This window comes from Erythrolamprus reginae, chromosome 4, assembly GCF_031021105.1.
Source record: "Erythrolamprus reginae isolate rEryReg1 chromosome 4, rEryReg1.hap1, whole genome shotgun sequence".
Classification (NCBI taxonomy): domain Eukaryota; kingdom Metazoa; phylum Chordata; class Lepidosauria; order Squamata; family Dipsadidae; genus Erythrolamprus; species Erythrolamprus reginae.
The window spans coordinates 58,340,341-58,365,054 of NC_091953.1; the positions used below are offsets into that span (position 1 = coordinate 58,340,341).

The 24,714-nt window shown below is 34.0% G+C and overlaps 1 protein-coding gene across 3 annotated transcripts in view; it reads right to left on the reverse strand.

Annotated features, from left to right (window-relative positions):
• The window catches only part of SCAF4 (SR-related CTD associated factor 4), a 59,142-nt gene that overhangs the window by 6,401 nt on the left and 28,027 nt on the right, over window positions 1-24,714 (reverse strand). For 2 of the 3 annotated variants that reach the window (XM_070750315.1, XM_070750317.1), the window contains 12 exons: window positions 24,241-24,341; window positions 23,757-23,865; window positions 23,470-23,637; window positions 20,764-20,843; window positions 17,873-18,063; window positions 15,998-16,098; window positions 15,305-15,418; window positions 14,515-14,671; window positions 11,464-11,627; window positions 10,274-10,436; window positions 10,051-10,143; window positions 9,785-9,970 (listed from right to left, as the gene is read on the reverse strand). In XM_070750315.1, the coding sequence (XP_070606416.1) occupies window positions 9,785-9,970; window positions 10,051-10,143; window positions 10,274-10,436; window positions 11,464-11,627; window positions 14,515-14,671; window positions 15,305-15,418; window positions 15,998-16,098; window positions 17,873-18,063; window positions 20,764-20,843; window positions 23,470-23,637; window positions 23,757-23,865; window positions 24,241-24,341 (1,627 nt within the window). The remainder of the gene's footprint in view (window positions 1-9,784; window positions 9,971-10,050; window positions 10,144-10,273; window positions 10,437-11,463; window positions 11,628-14,514; window positions 14,672-15,304; window positions 15,419-15,997; window positions 16,099-17,872; window positions 18,064-20,763; window positions 20,844-23,469; window positions 23,638-23,756; window positions 23,866-24,240; window positions 24,342-24,714) is intronic. The other variant, XM_070750316.1, reaches the window with a different exon arrangement.

Here is a 24,714-nt window from a genome sequence, read left to right on the forward strand (position 1 = left end):
GCTGCAAGGAGGCAAACTGCTGGGAGAGACGAGGAGATTTTTATTTTCTGCTGAACTGGATGTAAGGAGGTAAGTCAGTAACTATAAATGTCTGTAGAATGTTCAAATTATTAGACTTATTTTTAAAAGACTATTATTGTTCTAGACAACAAAATGAAGCTTTTTTTTAAAAAAAAATACTTGATCTGAAGAGGGCCAGTGGTATTGTATCTTCTTTTAAATAGCATAGAATAACTATACTTCCAGAAAGCCACGTCAATTTTAGTGTAATCTGTACAAGTATAGTCTGAAATATAACAGTGCTTGTTTAGATAGGGCAACTGAATTAAACCTTGACTTAGTCATGTTTGGAGTAGATCTATTTAAATAACAGTCTGATTACATCTAAGAAAACTTTCTGCCATTAATATACTACCATAATGTACATTTCTCCAATTCTTTGCTATTTCTATGGGTCAGGCACACATGCACAGAAATATACAGCAGTATTATGTCATCTGTACTGTTTGCTGGGAGGCAGAGGCAAATTTCCCCTTGTTTTCCTTCCCCAAAACTAAGGTGCATCTTATACTCCGAAAAATACAGTCCCTATATAGGTAGGGAATGATTGGATTCCTGAGCTGAGCAGGAAGTTGGATTCCATAGCCTAAGTGGCTTTCCTATATATAATCATAGTGTTAAGGATGATTATACATGCAAACCTTTCTGCATCAAATAGAAAATCAAGACTAGGCATATATAAAATATTCCATTCCAGAGCCAGAATATTATGTTGTAGAATTAATTACCTTGAAGAAATACTACAAAGGTAGTTGTCTAAACATATCTTAATCCTAAAAGGAAAAATGAAGGAAAAAAGCCTCAAGCTTGTCCTGTCATCATTCTCTTTGGCAGAAGATGGAGACTCTGTCACACCTTCAAGAAACTATTATTATACCCTGCAACAATAGAGTTCTAGTAGTTCATGAGAGGTCTGCTTCCTGATCTTGAAAGGACTGACATCGGGGAATCTAAAAGGTCTATGGTTAAAGTTCTTCTCTGAACTCTGAAGGTAATCCTTACTTAGCAATTGCTTCAGCAATCATTTGCAGTTATGATGGTGCTGAAAAATGGTGAGCGGTGGCTGAATTTATGACCTTTACCTCAATTTTACATCATGTTTACCATTACAGTCCTGTGTAAAAATCACAAGCGTAGTTGCGACCACTTGGCTCAGTAATCTTTCCAGTTCAAATTGTGACTACTACAGTAAAACCAACCTGTACTGATGCAGCCGTTGTACCTAGCAGTTTTCCAGAAGCAAAGCTTTTGGAATAGAAAATGGTTGACAATGCTCCATGTAACATAGCTAATGAATTTCAATTACATGAAAATGGAATCCAAATAAAATTGAGCTATTTTCTAACAGTAAGAACTATTTGACAATAAAGCAAAAATACAAAGAAAAAGGGCCAGTTTCCCTTCCCAGGAGATATTTAATTCTATGACCCAGCACATATAACTATAGTACTGTAAATTAGTTTTTTAAAGATATACTAAATATCAAGATAACTAGGAAAACCCTAGTTAAAATAATGTATGGTCTGTCGTGTTGTACATGAGATAGAAATGTATCCATGTAGCGCAAGTGAAAAGAAACAATTAGGTATACAGTGTTCCCTCGATTTTCGCGGGTTCAAACTTTGCGGAAAGTCTACACCACGGTTTTTCAAAAATATTAATTAAAAAATACTTTGCGGGTGTCCCCCCTATACCACAGTTTTTTCTGCCCGATGACGTCATATGTCATCACCAAACTTTCATCCGACTTTAATAAATATTTTTTAAAATAAACTTTAATAAATACACATGATGAGTAATGATCTAAATGGTTGCTAATGTAATGGGAAATTGCACTTTAGAGGTTTAAAGTGTTAAGGGAAGGCTTGTGATACTGTTCATAGCCAAAAATAGTGTATTTACTTCCGCATCTCTACTTTGCGGAAATTCGACTTTCGCGGGTGGTCTCAGAACGCATCCCCCGCAAAAATCAAGGGAACACTGTATTATAAATATTATGCAGTTGCACTTAACATCAGCATAACTTAACAGCAGACAGTATCTTCATAAAATTACTGCATTTGTTTGCATATGGTTTTTCATCCCATGTAAGCTATTGCAGGTTATTTAGACTGTATGAAAATACGTATGAAACGTCTTCATTGTCTTAGCTTTTTGTTAATGCTATTAGATTTTGGGTTATAATTCACTTTTTAAGTATATTCAAGAAAATTTTGGTATTTAAAAAATCCATCTCAATTTACTCTATGTATGTTCATGAACTAGAAACTTGCTTTGTTCCCAATCAAAAGTAATATGGTTTACTGAAAGAATACTAGAACAATACTCCTTTTCATACAGAGAGCAGTGGCTCATTTGGTTAGGATGCTAGACTGGAAGTTAGTGACTCGAGTGCTGCTGCGTGGCAAAGTGAGGTCCCATCCAGCTCCTTGATGGGGACCTAAAAGGAGCCCCAATGGGTGTCTCCCAACCATATTCCACCGGCTAATCCTTTCAACCCAGAAATGCCTTAAATGATGCCTCCACTATGAACAGTATTTTTGTCATTTTTACGCACTAAAGAAGAAATAGAGCCATACTATTCCCAGCAACGTAATTCAAACTAGGCAAAAACAATTTTCAATTATCTATAAATATGGGTACTTATTTCTTACTTACATTTATTTAAAGAGAGTGGATTCATTCAATCCTATTAAACTGAGTTGATGAAATGTATTTTCTGAATTTTAAGTATTTATCCTTTGTGCTTTAACAAGGTTTCATAACAGCATTCCTATGTTGATGTTCAGCATATGTAAATTCATGTTTAACCAGATACAACTTAAATTTTAAAATGTGAGGTTTGCATTTCAACCTTTGAAAACTACAAGGCTTATAATAGAAATATCTAATTGTTCTGTATAATTTCAAATTGTTTGTGAGGGAGCACTTGATTTCAGATGATTTCAGAACATGTCAAACATTTCACTTCTGAAGTTATACTCTTTAATTATAACAAGTCAATTGTTCTTCATAAACATTTTAATAGTAATTTCAACCTGCTTTTCACTGATTATTGCAAATAAGTATAGATAGTAGAATGTTATTTTTCCATAGACACAAAGTTCTTCTCTGAACTCTTAAGTCTCTAAAGTTAAGTATACTGATTTATAAATAAAACTATAGTAACTCACTGCTGGTTAATGTTTTATGTACCAAATGCTTTGGAATTATTCACTGGAAGGGATTAAATATGGCAATTTTAAATCCAGCATCAGATTTATCAAAGGAGAAAAAACTTATTTTTCAGTTTCTATTTATCAACAGTCACATTTCAGCCAAGATGTTTATTCAATGGCAATACAATGATTAGATGTTACTCTTGTTACAACATATGGTTAATAATTATATATTGCTTTGTTAATTAATGAATCTGTTAAAATGGCTTAAGTAAAATAAAAATAATTTACTTTGACTAGGTTTACATCCATTTTCTATTTCAGCCTTGTTAATCATCTCTAAGACATGCAAACAATATACATATGCCCATTGTGAATCTGTTTCATATAACAGCAAAATTACTTTTCCCTTACCAAAGTAGTAGCAGGTATTGCATATGTTATGTTTTTTATAGAAAGATAAAAGACCAATGCAATTTTTTAAAAGTAATGTGTATTGAATGCTGAATACATTTTTGTTAAGATAGGATGTGGAATCCTTTGTATCCATGAGTAAACCACTAGGAACTGAAAATGTAACCAACCTTTAGATTCATGGGACAGAGAGAGATATGTTCTGTATATAAGTCTACGTAATTGAGATAGTGATGAAAGAATCTTTCCTAAAACTTACTTATTCCACAAATTACTAAAATGATAGCAACACTAAGCAATATTTGCAGAAATCAGAACGTAGTTACCAGACATGTTCACCAGACCCCATTACTTGATATTGAATGTTGAACCAGTTTATGGAGTGCTTCATTATTATGGGTGTATTATTATTATTATTATTATTATTATTATTATTATTATTATTCAGCATCCATGAACCCAAAAGTTCTACTAAATATTACAAACTGGTTCAACTAGGTTAATTCCTCTAGAAAACTTTCTCACATTTGTTAAGAGGAGTTTTATAAACCAGAACAGTTTTGTTAGCTTTGCAGATTTTAATGTTAAACATAGTGTGTTCGTGTAAATGACATTAGCATTCACTTGGAATGGAAAAATTTAGTTTTTTTCCCCAAAAAAAATCCTAATACCTGAATTGCCCTTTTTCTTCACTAATAAAATCCAAATAGAACAAAATCAATGCCATTCATTTACATAATTTATGCAGATAGCAAAAGTCATAGTTTTATGAAAAATATAGCATGTTAGACCCAAAATTACAACTATGCAGGTGGCAATTCTACATAGCCATCAATATTGCTAGAGAAGATGCATCCATACAACTTTATTTCATTTTTAAAAGAGTATCAGGACAACGGACTACAGCTTATATCCACTTACACTGGAATAAGCATATTTCTTTTAAGCAAAGATATACAATACTGCATTATTACTATCACCTTAGAAGGTACAAGTGATGCAATGTTCTCAGTCAATCATATAAGTATCTCCATTGAAAATGGTATATAAGAATCCACACCTTTTTGAAATGATATCTGTTGAGCTACAGTAGTTTTTACGTTCCTTTTTCTGACACATCCAGCAAGCAGTATATCTTCTAGGTAATATGTTCATATTACAGATTTATTGATTAATATGTTACAGTTATATCACGCCTTCCTTCAGGAGCGCAAGGTAGCATACACAGCGCTTTTTCCTTTAATTTTTCTCGAATCATGTGAGGTATTTTGGGCTGAGGAGTGTGATTGGACCAAAGTTATCCAATGAGTTTATATGGTTGAGGGTAAACTTGAACTTGGCTCACCCCCAATTTATTCCAACATTTGGAACTATTACACACCCACTGGCTTGTGTTTGCACTGATGTTTCAAAACAATATTGAATATTCCTTCAAGTGTGTCCTCTTCCTTCCAGATCATTTGTGACAAGTTCTTCCATGAGGCTTTCTACTCTGATCTCCCTCCCTTTACTGTTTAATACCAATTTCGTACTAAACATTACACCTAAAATGCCTTTTATTTTATTTATTTATTGGATTTATATGCTGTTCCTCTCCGAGGACTCAGGGGGCTTTTCAACATGATTTTATAGATTTTTCCATAGCACCTGACTATGATTTGTTATTTTTTTGGAGATTACAACTTACCTTTTTTTTTTAAAGGAACTCTGTTCAGCAATTTCACCTTTTGACTGACATTGCTTCTCCACATAATTTCTATATATTTTTTATTTGTTAGACCCTGAATGTTAAAGAAACCTGGAAGTACTCTCTATATAAAAGACTAGAGTACGCAGTGCTTTTTTAGAGATTAAAACATTAGAAATATAATGCAGATGTTGTTAGAAAAAATAAACTTAGCAATATGTGTGCGTGGATTTTGAAATGCACGTTAATTCAACATGCATGTAGATTAGGTGAAGTATACATTTTGTGCATCTGCAACAATACTTTGCTAATCCAGGAAATTATTATCTGCTCCCTATAACCAGAATATTGAAGTAAATTATTGCTGGTTTCAGTTGGAAATAAGTTTTACTGTATCAGATTTAACTCGATCCAAAGATTATGTAATCTGAATTAAATGATTCAGTGCTTAAAGCAATTTCATTGATTAAAGTTAAGTTGAATAATAAAAAATTTGAAAACTCTAATTTACAAAACAACAAATTGTCTTCTGGATAAGAAAAATACTATCCAATCAACATTAATAATTTGTTTATGGAGGCAATTTTAAACTACAGTCATATTCATATTGAATCAAGGGTGAGATTTATAGGCTTCTTTTCTCTGCCCCCATTCCCCACAATATTTAGATTCTAAATATTGGTGCAGCCACTGAGGGACTGCAAATATGTTTGCTATATTAAGGCAGCAAAATACATATACATTGGTACCTCTACCTACAAACGCCTCTACCTACGAACTTTTTTGCCTCTTACAAACCCAAGCCTCCAAAACTGTAACCGGAAAAGGCAGGGAAAAGCCTCTGTGGGGCCTCTCTAGGAATCTCCTGGGAGGAAACAGGGCTGGACAAGGGGGGGAGAAGCCTCTGTGGGGCCTGTCTAGGAATCTCCTGGGAGGAAACAGGCCCTCCACCCTCCCTCTGGTTCCCCCAATCCCAAGCATGATTTGCTATTACATTGATTCCTATGGGAAAAATGGCTTCTTCTTACAAACTTTTCTACTTAAGAACCTGGTCACTGGTAAGATTAATGATAATTGGCAACAGGCCTTAAATTGGCAACAAGCCTTCCTCACTTAGTTTCTTGGATTCATATAGTTCAGAGACCCTGAATCCACTATTTCACTAAATTTGGCATGAAATACTTCAGATCTTAAATGGATCAAGAAAACCCTGGTGCTGTTCATGATACCAAATTGACAGTTTCAAAATTTTAAATATAATTGCTTGGCTTATCCTCAAGCAGTAGTTGCCAGGAAAAAAAATAAGTTTAAGCCTGACATCTGCAAAATTATTTACACTTTCTAACAGAAGTCTTTTGATATGAAATTAAACTTTATCTTCAACCGCACATTAAATATCCTCACTCCCCTATAACTTATGCAAGTAACAAAATAAGCCAGGACCAAAGATTAATCTGACAGTAGCTTTCCTTTCAATTTTTATAAACTCAAGCAATATGTGTGGATTGTAAGTAATCCATGACTTGTAACAATTTGTTTAGCAAACCATTCAGTGCCATTTAAGCAGCACTGAAAAAAGTTACTAGTCCTTGCACTTACGACAATAACAGCACCATCAAAGTCATGTGATCAAAATATGGGTGCTTGGCAACCAGGATCTATTTACAATAGCTGCTTCTACAACTATGACCATTCTATTCATTTAACAACTGCAATGATTTACTTAATAACTTTGACAAAAAAAGTAAACAAAATCAAATGTGACTCACTTAACACAACTACCTTATTTAAAAATAGAAATTTTGATCCCAGCTATGCTCATGTGTTGAGGATTTACCTATATCAGTTTTCTGCTCATAAATGTTAACAAATGTAATCAAATGCCCAATTATTTAAAACCTTGTCAACAATGGTATAATTCATAATTTATAAACTTGTCAAATTATTTTACCATGGATTTCTCCCTTAACTACTTCCTTCCATTACACAGGCTCTTTGGAGTACATCCATAATACTGATGGATGAATAAATAAGAATAAAAAGCACGTATCAGAAAGAGTAAACCAAGATCAGAAAGTATTTTCCATAATTCATGATTTTGTAACATATTAATTTATATATACTAATTTTACACACACACATAGAGTAAATCTTTTTATTATACTACAAATTATTGAGATTTATATTCCTTACTTTAGATTACTTGATCTTAAAGGTAATTTTATAGTTCTATATTTTAAAAAAATCTAATTTCAGGAAGCACAATCTTGGTGTCAAAACTGATACATGATAGGAAGCAGGAAAAGATAGGATTAGGAAAAAGGACTACTAACTGTATTGGACTATGGCTTTGCAAACCACAAGTATGACATGGTAAATGAATGAATGAATGAATGAATGAATGAATGAACGAACTAACATGAACAATTGACTGGATGCAAAGGTTCTGGTATTGGCCATTTGAATGTTCCACTAACAATGGAATGAAACATTGGATGCAATCCACTGGAAGCAAAAGATTATATGTCAAAGGAATATATGATGTGCTGATCAGCTGTTCTGTACCCAACAAAGTGGTAGCAGCACTGGAGCCGGCAGCAGCCCAGAAGTTTTTGTTGTGCAGACCTGCTATAAACTCATGAAGAACTTATTCAGAACGTACTGTGTTTTGAATTAATGGACAATCTGAACTTTAATAACTATGTAATGTGGAATGCCAATTGCTAAAGAAGAAATGGAAATAATTCCAGTATAGTTTTCTTGAAACAATTGTGAAAGTAATACATTGGTGATCTGAAAACAAACCTTGACAAAATTGATAGATATTGTGTGATAAATAAGGCCTCATAATATTTAAGTATATTTGATCAAAATGAATTATTTCTAATGTATTTTTTCTTTCCTTAGGATTATAAAACAATATGAAACCTAGACAAAAATGGCAGAACATTAGAAAAGCACAGAGAAGTAAAAGAGTAAAAATACAAGACATCTGTTGTTTGAGAATTGTCACAGCTAAATAATAAATGCAGTCAGTGAATCACAAAGCAAATTTCCACATCTTCTCACAATGAGATGAGGGGTAGGGCAGGGGGGAACTAAACGTATTTTCTAAAATATCAACTAGGTTCCAAAAAGACAGAGACAAAGAGACAGCTATCTGTCTATCTATTCATATTTAATCTATCACAATTAGATTATAGTTCTTCAGGTAAGAGACTAAAGACAGAATCTGGGATATGGAAGTGTGTGAATTTGAGAAACACGAAGAGGAACAGTTTTTCTGTTTTCTATCTGAAATTATACTGAAGTTCAGGGGGAAAAGAACTAGTAAATTAACATTCCAATTCCAAATCTGCTACTTTACAGGTGAAACTCAAAAAATTAGAATATCGTGCAAACGTTCATTTATTTCGGTAATGTAACTTAAAAGGTGAAACTTAATATATGAGAGATACTCATAACATGCAAGGCAAGGTAGTTCAAGCCGTGATTTGTCAAAATTGTGAAGTTTACAGGGTACAGCTCATAAAACCCCAAATCCACCATCTCAGAAAATTAGAATGTTACAATAAATCAAGGATTGTGCACAGAAAAATATCGGACTTCTGAAAAGTATAAGCATGCATATGTACTTAGTACTTCATTTGGGCCCCTTTTGCAGCAATTAATGCCTCAATGCGGTGTGGCATGGACACTATCAGCCTGTGGCACTGCTGAAGTGTTATGGCAGGCCAGGATGGTTCAATAGTGGCCTTCAACTCTTCTGCATTGTTCAGTCTTATGTCTCTCATCCTTCTCTTGGAAATGCCCCATTGCCAAGCATCCTGGTCTGCCATAACATTTCAGCAGTGCCACAGGCTGATAGCGTCCATGTCACGCTGCATTGAGGCAGTAATTGCTGCAGAAGGGGCCCAAATCAAGTACTGAGTATATATGCATGCTTATATTTTTCAGAGGTCCGATACTGTTCTATGCACAATCCTTTTTTTATTGATCACATATAATATTCTAATTTTCTGAGATGGTGGATTTGGGGTTTTCATGAGCTGTACCTCATAATCATCACAATTATGACAAATCACGACTTGAATTATCTTGCCTTGCATGTTATGAGTATCTCTCATATATTAAGTTTCACCCTCTAAGTTACATTACTGAAATAAATGAATGTTTGCACGATATTCTAATTTTTCGAGTTTCACCTGTAGTTGGGGTAAAAATATTTGAAGTGTTCATTTTACTAAAATGTATATTATATCATTCTCTATCAAAATCAATTTATAATTCAAGTTTTTCAGGTTGAATATTGTTCTTCATTATTCATAATCAGAATATGAATCAAAATTCAAAAATTAAAGGCTTAACATTCCAGAAGCCTGTATTATATTTTGCTTGGTAGGAGTTATCCATCTAGAATGAATACAAAAATATGGTACTGCCAACACCTGAAAGCTGAACTTACCAAGAAGTGGGACTGGTTGGGATACAGAAGCTGATATACTAGCAGAAGTAACAGGTGGTGGAGCATTTGGATATCCTTTGGAGCCTTCTGCATTTTCACCATTTCCTCTAGCTCCAGAAACTACTGGAATAGGGTTCCCTAGGGAAGAGTCTTTTGTAGTGTCTTCATTTATAGTGGCCACAGTAGCTAAAAATGACATTAATAATATTTTAAATAACATAAACTTCTAGTTGAATTATCTTTAACACCAAACAACTCTCACTTACAATTTTGAATGTTTAGTGCTCCAGGAGGCATAACAACTGGAGGAACTGAAACTGATGGATTAATGGGAGGTGGTGGTCCAGGAGGAAGAAAACCTATGAAGAAAGAAATAATGAAGTCTCACTTTTAGAACAGCCATCCATTCAATTGATCTATAAACAGAAAGCCATACTTTCTAACACGTAATTCATATGCCTACAAACTTTCTTGGAACAATTAATATACCTGGTGGTAAATGCATTGGATTAAAACCTGGTCGCATAAATGGTGGTGGTGGTGGAGGAGGAACTCCAGGACCAAATCCAGGAGGTGGAATTCCTAATGGAGGAGTAAATGTAGGAGGCTGAAGAGTACCCATCATTGGAGGTCCTGGCTGATGCGGTGGCACCTGCAATTAGATAAATTAGAAAAATCATGAGCCTTATGTAACTGATGTCAGTTGATGCTGGGGAGAGCGTGCAGCCGGTGCCCAAATATGGCGGGAAGTGGTAATGTCGGAGTTTTCTGCGTCCGTAGAAATGTCGGGGGGGGGGGGGAATGCTGGTACCTGTAATTGAATGTTACTATGGATAATAAAAATAATTTCAATTGAAGGACACAATAAATAAATTCTTCTATTTAATGTTTAAAATATTGATTTCTGAATTTTGGATAAGAAAAGTGAAGGGGGGAGGCGTTCTACACATGGGGGCAACTTATTGATAGGAAAATACAGTAGTTACAGAAGGTACAAATTATTTGTCCTAAGGATTGTATGTTACTAAAAAAAAAACCATACAATATGAGTTACTTCATCTATATCACTTTTTTTAAGCAAAGTGCTAAAATGCTCTGGAGATCATCATTTTGGAAAATCTAACATACTTCTAAGGCTTTAATTCAGATGAAATCTACTTAGTTTGACCACAATTTTTTCATGAAAAATCCTCAGAAATTATACTTAGTAACCTAATACTGTATATTCTTTCCATTCAACAGAAAGATTACTTATGATCTTCTCCACAATTTAATTGGGAAAAATCTTCAATTTATGTATACCTTTTTAAAAATGCTATGTGATAAAAGTAATTTCAGTTGAAGGACACAATATTATTTTTCAGGTTCTCATTCACAATGAAATCCAATTTAACAAATCTGGGAACGGGGTCAAACATATCTTCTGTTTGCTATTAATTTAACTCTCATGCTGATTTTGTACACAATGAAGTAATCATGACATGATTATTTATTATAGGATGTTTGTATGTCCTTTAAGACGAAAATCTTAACATTTGGAAAAAACTGAAATACAACTTTCAGCAATTGAATCAACATTTCATACCTATTAAAATAAAGTATTGAATTGCTTATATAGGAATAATAAAATTGAAGTATGAAAAGGGAGGGAGGGAGGGAGAAAAGCAGGTTGAACTTGCCTGTGGGGGTGGCACTGTTATTGGTGTAGGTATAGGGACAGGCATTTGAACTGGCAAAGCTTTAACCACAGGTGGTGTTTGTTCATTATGTACAGTTTCGCCACTTCCAGCCCCTCCATTCTGGGCTAACTGGTTTTCTGGTTTTTTGGGAATTCCTTTCCAGTCTATAAAATATTAAAAAGAATGTAAAAATATTTGATCTCAATTTATTCACTCATTTAAACTTATATTTAAATTGTTTTAAATATGTTCAATTAACACAAGGTTGCCTAAACACATTGTATACAGAATTCACACATGTCTTTACTTATTTTTCTTTATGCAAATGGATTAAGACAAATTTCTTCATTTAAAAATGTAGCTTCTTCAACTCAGTCCCTTTAAACTGATTTCTAGTCACTATATATTCAGAATTACAGTCTAGGCAAGAAATATTTTTATAGCAATCCAGGAGAGAAAACTTTCCAATTTTTTAATGAAAATGGTTCTTTATAAAACTAGATTAATAATATCCAGAAGTATAGACAGAAGAAACGAATGAAGATTTCACTTCCATTAGTGGAAAAATATATTTATATCCCTTAATCTATTTAAGACCATTTCACAATATTCAAGTTGTTCTGTGCAACAGATGAAGGATGAAACAAGCAGAAATTCAAAATATTTTCCGTCTCAAATGTGTGTATATGCTGTCAAGGTAACTTCATTTTTTAAAATATACAAAATAGAACTCTGAATTTTTCAGATATTATGAAATATGAATGCAGCACTAATTAGAAACTAATTTAAGCAAATGTAACTGTTTCTAGGATTGAATATACTATGGTGAATCTAAATATTGAAGAATTTAATATACATAGGCCCACATGTACAATTTCCTCAGTATATTAAATTTAGTTTATAATCATATGGCTCTCTTAAATGAACATTATCTATTTTTCTAGATATATTGTAAATATTAGCTTTATATATTCTATTTAGATCCTGCTTATTGTTGTCTGAATTTGTATTCTCCTTCAGAAGTCAGTATTCAGCATTCAGATTAGTCACAGTCCTAAAACAGGTATAAAATTTAATGAGAATTGTTTTATCATTGTTTGAGGGGCTGCCACAAAAAATGGGTCAAATTATTCTCCAAAGCACCAAAGGGCAAGATAAGAAATAATGGTTGAAACTGGTCAAATCTGGAATTAAGGAGAAATTTCCTAACAGGAAGGACAATTAACCAGTAGAACAGCTTGCATTCAGAAATTGTGGGCATTGGAGGTTCTTAAGAAGAGACTTGATGGTCACTTGTCTGAAATTGTATAGGTTCTCCAGTTTGAGCAGGGGGCTGGACTAGAAGACCTTCAAGGTTCTTCCAACTCTGTTCTGCTCTATTCTATTCTTTCTAATTCTATTCTCATGTCTATGATATGTCAAACTTGCATAATTCATAATATAGCACTTGAAAAGTAAGATATATATCCTGAAATTTAGGATTGCTGTGTAATTTGGGATTGCTTCTTGGACATCAATTATATCTTGAAATATTCAATTTTAGTGAATTTGTTTACAAAACTATGTTTACTGCATACTGGGTACAACTGTTTCTAAAAGGGCCAAATCCATGCCTTGCATACATCACAAATTGTGCAAAATTTGGCTACACAAAGAGAAATTTCAATTGGTGAAAATATAGCCAACTAGATATAATATTGGAACTACCTTTCACTTGCAACTTTATTGGTTGCTATTTTAGCAGGCGCAATTTAATTAGGTAATTTTACACTTTTTGTTCTGACTTCCCGAAGAATCTGTTCCAGCTATTTGAAATCTTAAAAGGAAATTATTTTAAACTATTCCTTTCAACTCCTTTAGTTGGCCTAATGGACAGTTAATGTTGTTTTCAAGGTAAGTAACATGCTCTCTTGGGAGCAAGCCAACCCACTTTCATTTTTTTAAAAAGGCATCAAGAGGCCACATCTGCAACCAAGCCTTTTACATTCTTTACAGAATGGTGTTACTATTTGACTATATAACTTCCATATTAATTAATATTTAAACTTTATAATTGGGTCCAGTCACTCTGTGTGATGGGCCATTTATAAATTTGATATTTCAATACAAATAAATATATTAAGATTTTACAAATGATATTTCATCTTCATTGCATTTGATTGAAAATGAGTTTTTAAAATTCATTATGATCAAGCTGTTTTCATATTATAATACATGTTATGTTTTGGTTTTCATCAGCTTAGACAATTATAACCAAGAGAAGCAGTATTGCTATGTATTCCAATCTTTCCATGTACAATCGGTCCCCATGTACAATTGGTGGGCCACCGTGTGACACAGAATGCTGGACCCGATGGGCTTTGGCCTGACTCAGCATGGCTCTTCTTATGTTCTTATGTTCTAGAATCATACAGTTGAAAGGGTTATTTAAACTGTCAAGTCTAATTTTCTGTTTACCTTTAGAACTCCAACATCCCTGGCACATGGTTAACTCTCTTATCTGAATACTTAATGAAAAGAAACTCTTAGTAATTCATTCAACTTCTACTCTGCTCTTTCTAATAGAAATATTTTTTCCTAACATTCAGTCAGACGCTTCTTTTTTGTACTTTAAATCCATCACTTAGTTACTGGCGTCATAACATGAATGGCTTTTGACTTCTTCACTGAAGTATCGAAAAGGATCTACATTATCCCTCCTTCCACATCTTTTCCTAAGACTTAACTTCTAATTCTCAATTACTGTGCTTTTTCAGAACCTATTCTAATAGATCCACACCTTTAAAGTGTAAACTTAAGACTATGTACAATAGCAAACTGCATGTTCTTCTCTTGAAGGATTTTAGATATTTAGAATCACATAACTACTTCCAAGACACATATCCATGGTTTTACTCCAAAATTCATTTTTTCCTTAAAAGCTATTTTTTGTATGTAACATCTAATTCAACCCATGAATAGCTGAAACCGTGTTTTTAACTGAATAAAATATTTTATGTATATAAAGATTTTAATTAAAACTTCTATTTAAACATAAATTTATTTTCTTACCAGGACTAAGTGTATCATTATCCAGCATTCCTCCTTCACAAAAGCATTCCAAATCTTCAGGTTTAACTTTACCCCATGGTATGTAGGTAACACCTAATTCTATATCCCAATACTGCTTATAGTCTGGTTTAATTCCTTTATTTAAAGCCCAAGCAATCTGAAGAAAAAAGCATACTTGTCAGACAACAAGATTTAGTATTAAAATAATAAGTTATATTCATTCAGTTCAATGTAATCATACAATCAGGTAAGTAATGAACTGGTTCAATCACAATTAAAGCTATGCAGAAATCACATATATTTTTTCATATCCCTTCCTGATTATAGTGGTTCAGCTGACTCCACCATGAATTATTTCTTTTTAATTTTTTATTGATTTATAGTAATATGTAAAAAAAACATATTGTTGTGGCTCTCGTCCTCAAATTAAAGGGGAAGAAAAATAGTAAAATAAGAAAGCTGCCACATATTGTTTTAAAATTATCAAATGCCAATCAAATTGTTTGAAGTGGTGTGTCATACACAATCTGAAAAACTAAAGTAGTTGAATCAGCATTACCATAGATATTAAACTACAGATCACTAGAATATATCTTCCTACTCTTCAATTGTACAGCAATATAAATATGAAGATACACAAGTGAGCCCAATTACATTAATTTACCTCAAAACTTATAAGTGATTGTCACCTTCTATGTTATAATCTTATAGGCTCTGAATTACTGTTCTTGTATAAAAATCAATCAAACAAAATATTCTTTTTAGGTTAGGAAAAATGTAACCATAATACCTTTATAGATTTCTGATTGACTTTAAAGTTACCACGACTCAGTTTCTGCAGTGCACGATTTGCATCTTGTCTCTGTACCATTACAATATAAGCACATCCTCTTGGAGGGATCATCTATTTTCAACAAAGAAATATTAAATTACTTTACAAGAATTATATGTTATTTAAAATTTATTGTGATTTTAAAGTGTACTTATTATTATTATTATTATTATTATTATTATTATTATTATTATTATTATTATTATTATTAGGGCCAATTTGGTTTGCTGTAGCTATTAAGGCATTAGGCAAAAAATCAAATTACTATGAGTTTTTGTCCTTTCTTAGGCATGATCTTGGGCCAGCCTCTTTCTGTAAGTTCTAGGAAAAAGGCAATGGCAAGCCACTTTGAAAACCTTGCCCAGAATATTGTAGAAACTTATCCAGGTAGTTGCCAAGAATCTAGATTGACTCAAAGGCACCAAATAATAACTAACTAAATCTATTACTAAAGGCAAAAGTCAAAGAAATTATGGTATATTTTAGAGGCTATAAAACTGAATGGTGCTGCTTTATTTTTCATATTTTTGCTTTTATTAATGTACTAGTAATATAATCATATGTCACAGAAAAGTGTAAAATTTCAAATGAAAAGTTAACTTGCTTTTATTGGTTTTTTGTTTTGTTTTGTTTTTTGAGACTGACACTCACATTTATAGATTCAATTAGACCAAACTCTTCCAGGAGACCTCCAACATCTTGCTGTGTTGTTCGTTTGTCCAGTTGTCCTACCCAAAGAGTTGTACTACAAACTAAGAGAGAAATATATTTGAATGGACTTAAAGATTAAAATGAACATTATTTCAAATATATACAAATATTTACTATAACAAAACTGTTATAGCTGTTATAGCGATTTTGTTAAAAGTTATACTTAAATAAATAGAAAAATAGATAGATATCATAGATAAAAGTAAAATAATAAAGAAAAATTAAATAGAAACAGAATCAGAACAAATAACATAAAAGTAAACCAAAAAAATGAAATGACTTCTTTCATTACCAGTAGTATAATTTTAATAACTTATTCTTCTTAACCTTTTCTTTTAAAAATCAAAAAATAATCTATTCTTCCCATGCCCATCTCTTATCTATAAACAAATTATTAAAGTCTCATTGATTCAGGTCTGATTAGCAATGCTCCATTAAGGGTTGCAAGATATTTCTGCTTTGAGCATGGTAGCTTGGTGCAAAAGGCAAAATACTGGTGCAGGAATTGGGACAGAAGGCAGCTAGGTAACTCTGGGTGAAGGGCACCAGGAAATAACGGAACAACCATTATGCCTGTAGCTCTGGCAGAACCTTTTAAAGGACATTAAGTTCATTAACCTCACTTTCAATTTCAGAAATTATTTATTTGCTACTTTAAGGCTATCAAATGTCTTCAGAACAAGTCTGAAAAGCAAGCTGTTGAATGTAAGTTTATTCAAAACAAAAAAAATGAACAATAAGCTTAAGAATTTAATGAGTTAGACATAAATGGCAAAAGGCTTAATAAGCTTTTGATTCAAGAAAGTTATAAATAAATTAATGGTTCAAATAAATATGAAATATTCAGACTAGTACTGTACAACTTTAGGAATAATTATTCTGTCTATCCCAAGTGATAACGTAGAATTGAGACACTGTTTTCATGCAGAAAAGGAAAAGTGAAAATCCAGAAATACTGGATAATTTTTAAAAAATGTAGATCACAAGATAGAGAAGGCAACTAAAGTGGAAACATAAGTGACAACCAAAAGAATGGCCAGGATTAGCACTTTCTAAAGACTGTACAAAAGTTACATAATGCTTTGAAAATTAACTTGGAAATACAAACTAAGAGAATGACCTCAATAATAATTTTTTAAATGTGATTTACAAAAGAGGATGCTGAAGCCTTAAAGAAGCCTTTGGCATGGGAGACAGAAAAGTTGAAGAGAGATTAAATCCTTCAACATCTGAAGAAATTATAAGATTGTTAGAAGTAAAAAAAAGGAGAAATATAAAATTGATTAATCTGACCAAAGGTAAGGTACTTTTCTATAAAGCTCTGTTAAATCTTTCAGACTGATCTAAGGGACTCAAAAGTTGACAATTTATGGATTTGCATGTAGATAAGGGACAAGTTATAGGAAGAAGAGATATTTATTTGTAACCAATAGGCTCGTGTTTCACCCTTCCCAGGCTCCAAAGGCTTCCCTGGGTAAAACTACCCTCTCCATCCCACCCAAAAGCTCTCTGGAAGCCAAAAACGCCTTCCCAGTGCCTCCGTGCAAGCCAAAAATCAGCTGGACGACACACACATAAACCTTGCAGCTGAGCTAGGGCAATGGCTGGCGTGCCAGCACATATGGCTCCACGTGCCATCTGTGGCACCCATGCCATAGCTTCGCCATCACTGTTATAGAGGGTGAAAAGTTACTAAGTTTGTTTATACTCATGTAATAAAGATTGGAAGTCATTTCTTCATGTATCTCTTCTGTTCTTTATTCTTTTCTATTGCAATCAAAATCCTCAATAAAAATTATTTTAAAAAATACTCACCACTAACTGTTTCTGGTTTGATTGGAGGAAGGCCTTTTACTCTACGTTCTCTCTCTCTCTCCCTCTCCCGTCTTTCCTGGGACCGTGACCTAGGAGAATGACGGCGCTTGTCCCTGGATCGGGAACGAGAACGACGATGCCGTGATCTTCGAGTTCGAGAACCAGATCGTGATCTTCTTCTCTTGGGTGATCTAGTTTAAAAAAAGAAATGCATGCAGTAATCTAGATGCTGAGAGGGTTCACTTCTATCTTTTCTGTTTGTACAGCTGATCTAAGTCATTCACTCTGAGTTTGCTTTAGGTTTGCCAAAAGGAAATGACATTTCAGAAATGGGTCATTCTACATGTACAGATGAATAGGAGAACTCATATTTTTTCATATTTTCCCCAGTTCTGTTAAGGATATCCAACAATGCAGAAAAATATTGGACAAATAACTCAAAATTACTGTTTTGAATGCTAGTAATTCTCCATCAGACTTCAAGAAAGCTGAAATTATCAAATAATTAAGAGTATAAATGGGAAACTCTTTAACAGCTATCTTTGGGGGGAGGGTTTTATCCTTTCATCACTTTTCCTCTCTTCTTCTCTTCTTTAATAGGCATTTATTGAAGAATAAACTAACTTACATTATATTCTTTTTTCTTCTGTATTAAATATATATATAATGAAAGGTTTATTGTTCATATAATAATCACCATAATTCATTTATTAATTTGTGTAAGGGGTAGCAGAGAAAGTTTATAATGCTCAACAACTGTTGATTAGCATTTTTATTTTTATTATGTTACTATTGGTAGTCCTTACTTAACTATTGTTAAAGGCAAGGATGCAACACAGCCACATGATTGCAATCTGAGTACTTGGCAACCCATTCCCAATTACAACTGGTTGTCAAGCACCCCACAATCATGTGCTCACACTCTACAATCTTCTTTGTCTGCTTCCCCAGAGAGTCAAAGAGAAAGCTGGCAGGGAAAGTTGCAAGTTGCTGCAGCCTGCCAAGAGGACTCTCTCATCTCTGGGGGCTTCCTAAAAGAGCTCTCTGATGGGAGGATTTCAGAAGCTGACATCCAACCAAGCACAGAGCTAACTCTCTCGTCTTGTCTCTCTCTCTGTGTGTGACTACAGAGCTGCAAGATGCTCACAGGCACAGAAGGATTTTATTTCTGTGCATTCATTCATTTCTTTCTCCTTCTTTCTTTCTTTCTTTCTTTCTTTCTTTCTTTCATTCATTCATTCATTCATTCATTCATTCTTTGGATTTCTATGCCGTCCCTCTCCGAAGACTCGGAGCGGCTTACAACATATAAAAAACAGTAAGTTACAATAAAAATAAATCCAATTAAATTAAAAATTACATACCTATTTAAAGTTCCTAGTTATATTAAAATCAATCGCACCCATTCGTACAGCAACAATACAATCATTCGTTGACCAGGGGCCTGGTGACATACATAAGACTGTTACGAAAGGCAAGGAGGGTAGCGGCAGTATGAATCTCCGGGGGAAGCTGATTCCAGAGGGCTGAGGCCCCCACAGAGAAGGCTTTTCCCCTAGGTCCCACCACGCGACATTATCTAGTTGACGTTTAACAACGTATGAGCTCATTTAATGACTGCAACCAGGAGTGCTAAGACCTTTATCATCGTGTGAAACTGTCACATGATGCCTTACTTAATTACCATTTCATTCAACAATTGAGATTTTATCACAATTGTGATCATTAAATAAAGATACATGTATTATTATTTTCCTCACTTTTGGATACAATCTATGTATGGTATGGATGAATATAATAACATGCATCTTTTTATTACTTGTGGTTTTCTATATTAATAACATCACTGGCAACACTCTTTGTAATTTGGAATATTAAAGGATTAGAATCTCCTGCTAAATCTTAACTAAGTAGAAAAAGATAGGAACCAAAAGACGTCTATTGGAACAGTATCAGTTATTTCTGTGAGATCACAAATAACATCAAGAATTAACGGTGAGATTGACATGGACTCAGTGGGCTTTTGGATCAACCGTCATTCTCCATCTTTCTTTAATTCAGTCTCATCCTATTTTTTTCACTCAGACCCTTCAAATTTCACACTGCCCGACCTGCCTTGGGCAGACATGAACTAATCTATTGTACCCCAAATCACTGATGGTGTCTCCCAACGGCTTTATATAGATGTTAAGATAAGCTCTTACTATTTGTTATATGTGATCCAGGTATCAGTCCTGCTTTTTGAGGCTCGCAAGTTTTGGAGAAATTATTTGTGAATCCTAAACTAATAACTCGTTTTACCTGAAGAATCTTTTTGAATTGATCCTATTTATTTATGTGACTTTTAAAATAAGTATTTGAATGTGCTGTCCTGAAACACTTATGGAAGCTTAACATAAAACACATTTCTATTATTTTAAAATGAGATTTGTATTCCAAAAAGTTTTATTTCTTATGAGTTGACAGTTCAGAAAATGCTCGTCGTAATCCTGCTGTTCCAGATACATCTCAAAAGACGTAATGCAACATTGGAAGAAGAAATCTGAATCTAATTGATACATATTTTGGTTTATGAATTAGGTTTTTTTAAAAAGAAAAAAGATGACCTTCAAGCAATAAAATGAAATTTTTGGGGGTTATTTCCTCTAACAACTTCTATGCCTTTTTATTGCTAGGGTAATACATTTCATGGTTTTATATGCTTAATGCTGTCCTATGCATTTGCGTTTTTAGTACTATTTTTTACCACCGTTTTTACAAATTATTTAAAAATTATTATCCCTTCCATTTAAACCTGGGTTATAAAATCTAAAGCCTACTTAGCCTTCTACAGTACATCAGTTATGTCCATTCATTTATTTAAAATACTATTAACTATAAAGCACCCCTACCTTGATGCTGATCTAGATCTCGACTTTCGGTTCTCATGTCTTTTTCCTTCCTGAATTGGATGTTGATCCACTTCCATTTCCTTAAACAATCAGCAAGGATTTATCATCAGTGGTACGCTTTTCTAATCAGTATCAACTTAGAGTTACTCTTTGAATTACAGAAGTTCTCATTTCTGCTCCTCTAATTATGTTGACTATACAAACACAACACAAACAACAAACCTAACGTATAATCATGTTACAGAATCATAAAGCTACATGTGATTTATATTAAAAATGTTTTAGTAGTAGAATGCCTATGGAGATTTCTCAGTCGTCCAAGTAATGATTGTCCCAAAGGTGTTTTTCAAGAGGCAACTAGACTTTAGGGTTTTTATTTGAAGACATTTCGCTTCTCATCCAAAAAGCTTCTTCAGCTCTGACTGGATGGTGGGGAATGGAAAGATTTATACTTTTTGCAGAAAGCTGGTCATTTGCATTGTTTCAGAGAATTGTTGAGGTCACCTGGCGATGTCGTCAGGGTCACCTGAGTACTGCAAATGGATGTAGAGCCTTCTTGGAACTGTTGTAGACTGGAGATTGAGGATGTCATGTCCCTGCCCGTCTACTGAGAAAGGGCTGTTATGGCCTCTTTGGCCTCCCTCTTTTCAAACCAAAAGTCCTGTCTGCTTGAATATTGCTCTCTTCAAAAGAGTGGCCTTTGTCTTTTAAATGCAGAAGTTAGTAGAATTAATACATGGGGAGTAAATTCCATTGAGCTCCTTGGAATTTATTTCTTGGTAAGAATGCATAGGATTATGAATAGCAAATAAAAATTAGTAAAAAGTTATCAATCAAATATTTTCTCATAAATACTCTAAATACCAGTAGCTGAATAAAATATAAGCTTAACATTGATGATTCTTATACCATATAATTTGAACGCATTTGTGTAATTATACCTGAAATAATTCTAATTTTATTTCTAAGTTGCTTGATCTTTGTAACAAGTTTTTCAATTTATTTTATTTTATTTCACAAGCTTTACTAAAAAATATACAAAAAGAAAAAATACATAAGACATCAATAAATAATAACAAGCTAAACAAAGAAAAACAAAAAATAAAAATAAAATCTACTTCTCCTTTTGGAACTTTTTTGCTCTGTAATTATAAAAATGTTGCCTGACCAACTGTGCAAGATTGAATTTTATATTCAATGCACTGAAAATGACATTGGCATAAAGAGATTTCTGCTCTCACTTCTATCAGCCAATGTTGGACAAATATATAAAATAAATGTATTTATTCTGATTTTTTACCTTTATAACCAGAATAAAATTGCTTACTGTTTCTCTTCCATCTTAGTTTACTGGTACAGATTTCACTAAAGATCTATTGATCTATGATTGAAAAACATACTGATTTGAAGGAATGGGCTTCCCATTCTAGATGTTCAGAATTTGCAAGCAGCTTGTTTGTCAGAGGGAAGGACATAGTCTTTATTACATTCTTCTGCAATTTCAAATCACTAGCATTGAATATTGTTTATTTAATTCCTCAACTTTAAAATCTAAAATATGTAACTTGCACCAAAAATATCATTAGAAAAATCTATGCATGTAATTTAAAATTAGTAAATGAAATACAGTGGAACCCCGACATAAGAGCTGCTCTACTTAAGAGCAACTCGAGATAAGAGCTGGGAGGGGAGAGATATTTTTGTTCTACTTACAAGCCCAAATTCGAGATACAAGCGCCAAGGAGCTGTCTCCTGAAGCCAAACGCTAACTTCCGCGTTCGGCTTCAGGAGACAGCTGCGAAGCGGCGCGCGTGTTTTAAAAGGTTGCAGCCGGCCTGGGGGGCTCGGGGGGGTGCTTGCAGCTTTCTTTCTTGCTCTTTTTCTTTCTCTCTTTTACCTTCCCTTCCTCTATTTCTTCTTTTCTTTCTCCTTCCCACCTTCTTCCCTCCCTCCCTCCTTTCACTCATTCCTCTCTTACTCTCCCCTTTCATAAGTTTCCTTGCTTCCTTCCTCTGTTCCTGTCCCTTCCCCCTTTCTTTCTTTCTTTCTTTCTTGCTCTTTTTCTTTCTCTCTTTTACCTTCCCTTCCTCTATTTCTTCTTTTCTTTCTCCTTCCCACCTTCTTCCCTCCCTCCCTCCCTTCACTCATTCCTATCTTACTCTCCCCTTTCATAAGTTTCCTTGCTTCCTTCCTCTGTTCCTGTCCCTTCCCTCTTTCTTTCCTTCCTTCCTTCCCACCCTCCGTCCATTCATTCACCCATTCCTCTCTTGATCGCTTAAAGCCGGTCCCTGGTGCAAAAAGGGTTGGGGACCTCTGTCCTACAGGATTGGGTGGCAGAGAAGTTGAACATATGTAAATTTAAAAGTTTAAGAAAGTTTACAAGTTAAGTGAAAGAAACTTCATTATTCATTTATATGTACATGTACATTTCTTCATTAAAAACATGTCTTTCTGCATAATTTAGACTAACTTTGTGAGTTTTTTGAGGGCTGGAACCAATTAAAATTATTTACATTAATTCCTATGGGGAAAAGTCGTTCGAGATAAGAGCTGCTCGACTTAAGAGCCCAGGTCCGGAACGAATTAAACTCGTATCTCGAGGTACCACTGTATGTTGTAAGGGAATCTAGTAAGCAGAACAGTAGCATTTTCTTGAAACAATATACAGCATTAAGCCTAAAATATTGGGTGTAAATAGTTCTTTACCTCCTGATGTGTTTTCTGTAGATGTGATTCACTTTGTGCTGGAAAAGAAGACTGAAAAGGCTGCTGCACCTGAGGTGAAGGCTGCATTACTTGTTGACCTATAGGAATAAACTGTGGTGTAGGCATGAGTCCATAGCTAGGCATCTGTCCATTTGGAGGGAGGGGGACCTTGCAGAAGAAGAATGCATAGGTAAGCAGGAGAAGACTCTGAATAACGTTTCCTAGAAAGTAAATGCTCTGAATTTTGGAGGGGGAAAAAATTAATCTAATGGAAATGTTTCCATTACCTGGTGAAGCATTGCATCTTGTTGCATTCCCAGCATTCTCTGCTGAAACTGATCTATATTTGGAAGCTGAGGATAAACTGGTTGCTGTAAGCCTTCACTTGGAAATCCACTAAGATATTAAAAAAAAATTCAACAGGTTGTCAATAATACAGTATTTTGTATAGTTGATTTAAAACATCATCAATGTTCCCTTCCCATGAGCAGTTTTCAATCGACTATATCCCCTCTCCATCTGTCTTTTTTTTTGGGGGGGGGGTGTCAAAATTAAGACTGTGAATTTGCATTTCAGTCAAATATTCAACTGGAACTGAATGATTTTTCAACAAACTAATACTTACATAATAAAATATTATAGTATAAAGTACTAATAAAAATTCCAAATTGTTATGCAAATCACTTATTAACTTTAAATTTCTTTATTATTTCCTTGATATTAACATCCGCTTATGAGTGTCAAAACAAAAGAGAACAAAACAAAACATACAATGTGGGTTGAGAGAGTGAAGGAGAAGGTGCAGCCTCTTCTTTTTTTGTATCTTCTACTGCTTCTGGTTCATCATCATAGTCAAAGCGATCCAACAGCTTCTGAAACATATTACATTGAGCCAACTCTATTTTCTTCCATATTAATAGAACAATAAACAAAACATGTTACTGATGATGTAAGTTTTTGTAAATATTTTCCAGATGTACAATTAAGAAAGCAGTCTATCCCCAAACGATATGGGGATTTATGGGGTTGGCCCAAGGGCTGGGTTCCGGTTTTCTTCAATGCCAGTTTAATTAGTGATGCGATGCGTGTGCACTTTGCAAGCACGTAGAGTGGTAAAAACACAGTTTCTGCACATGCGCAAAAAGAAAGAACAAGATAGCGCCGCCGATGGCGCCGAGATAACCAGATCAGGGGCATGGCAGGCCTGGGTTGCTACTGGTTTCAGTGATCCAGACCAAGTTACTA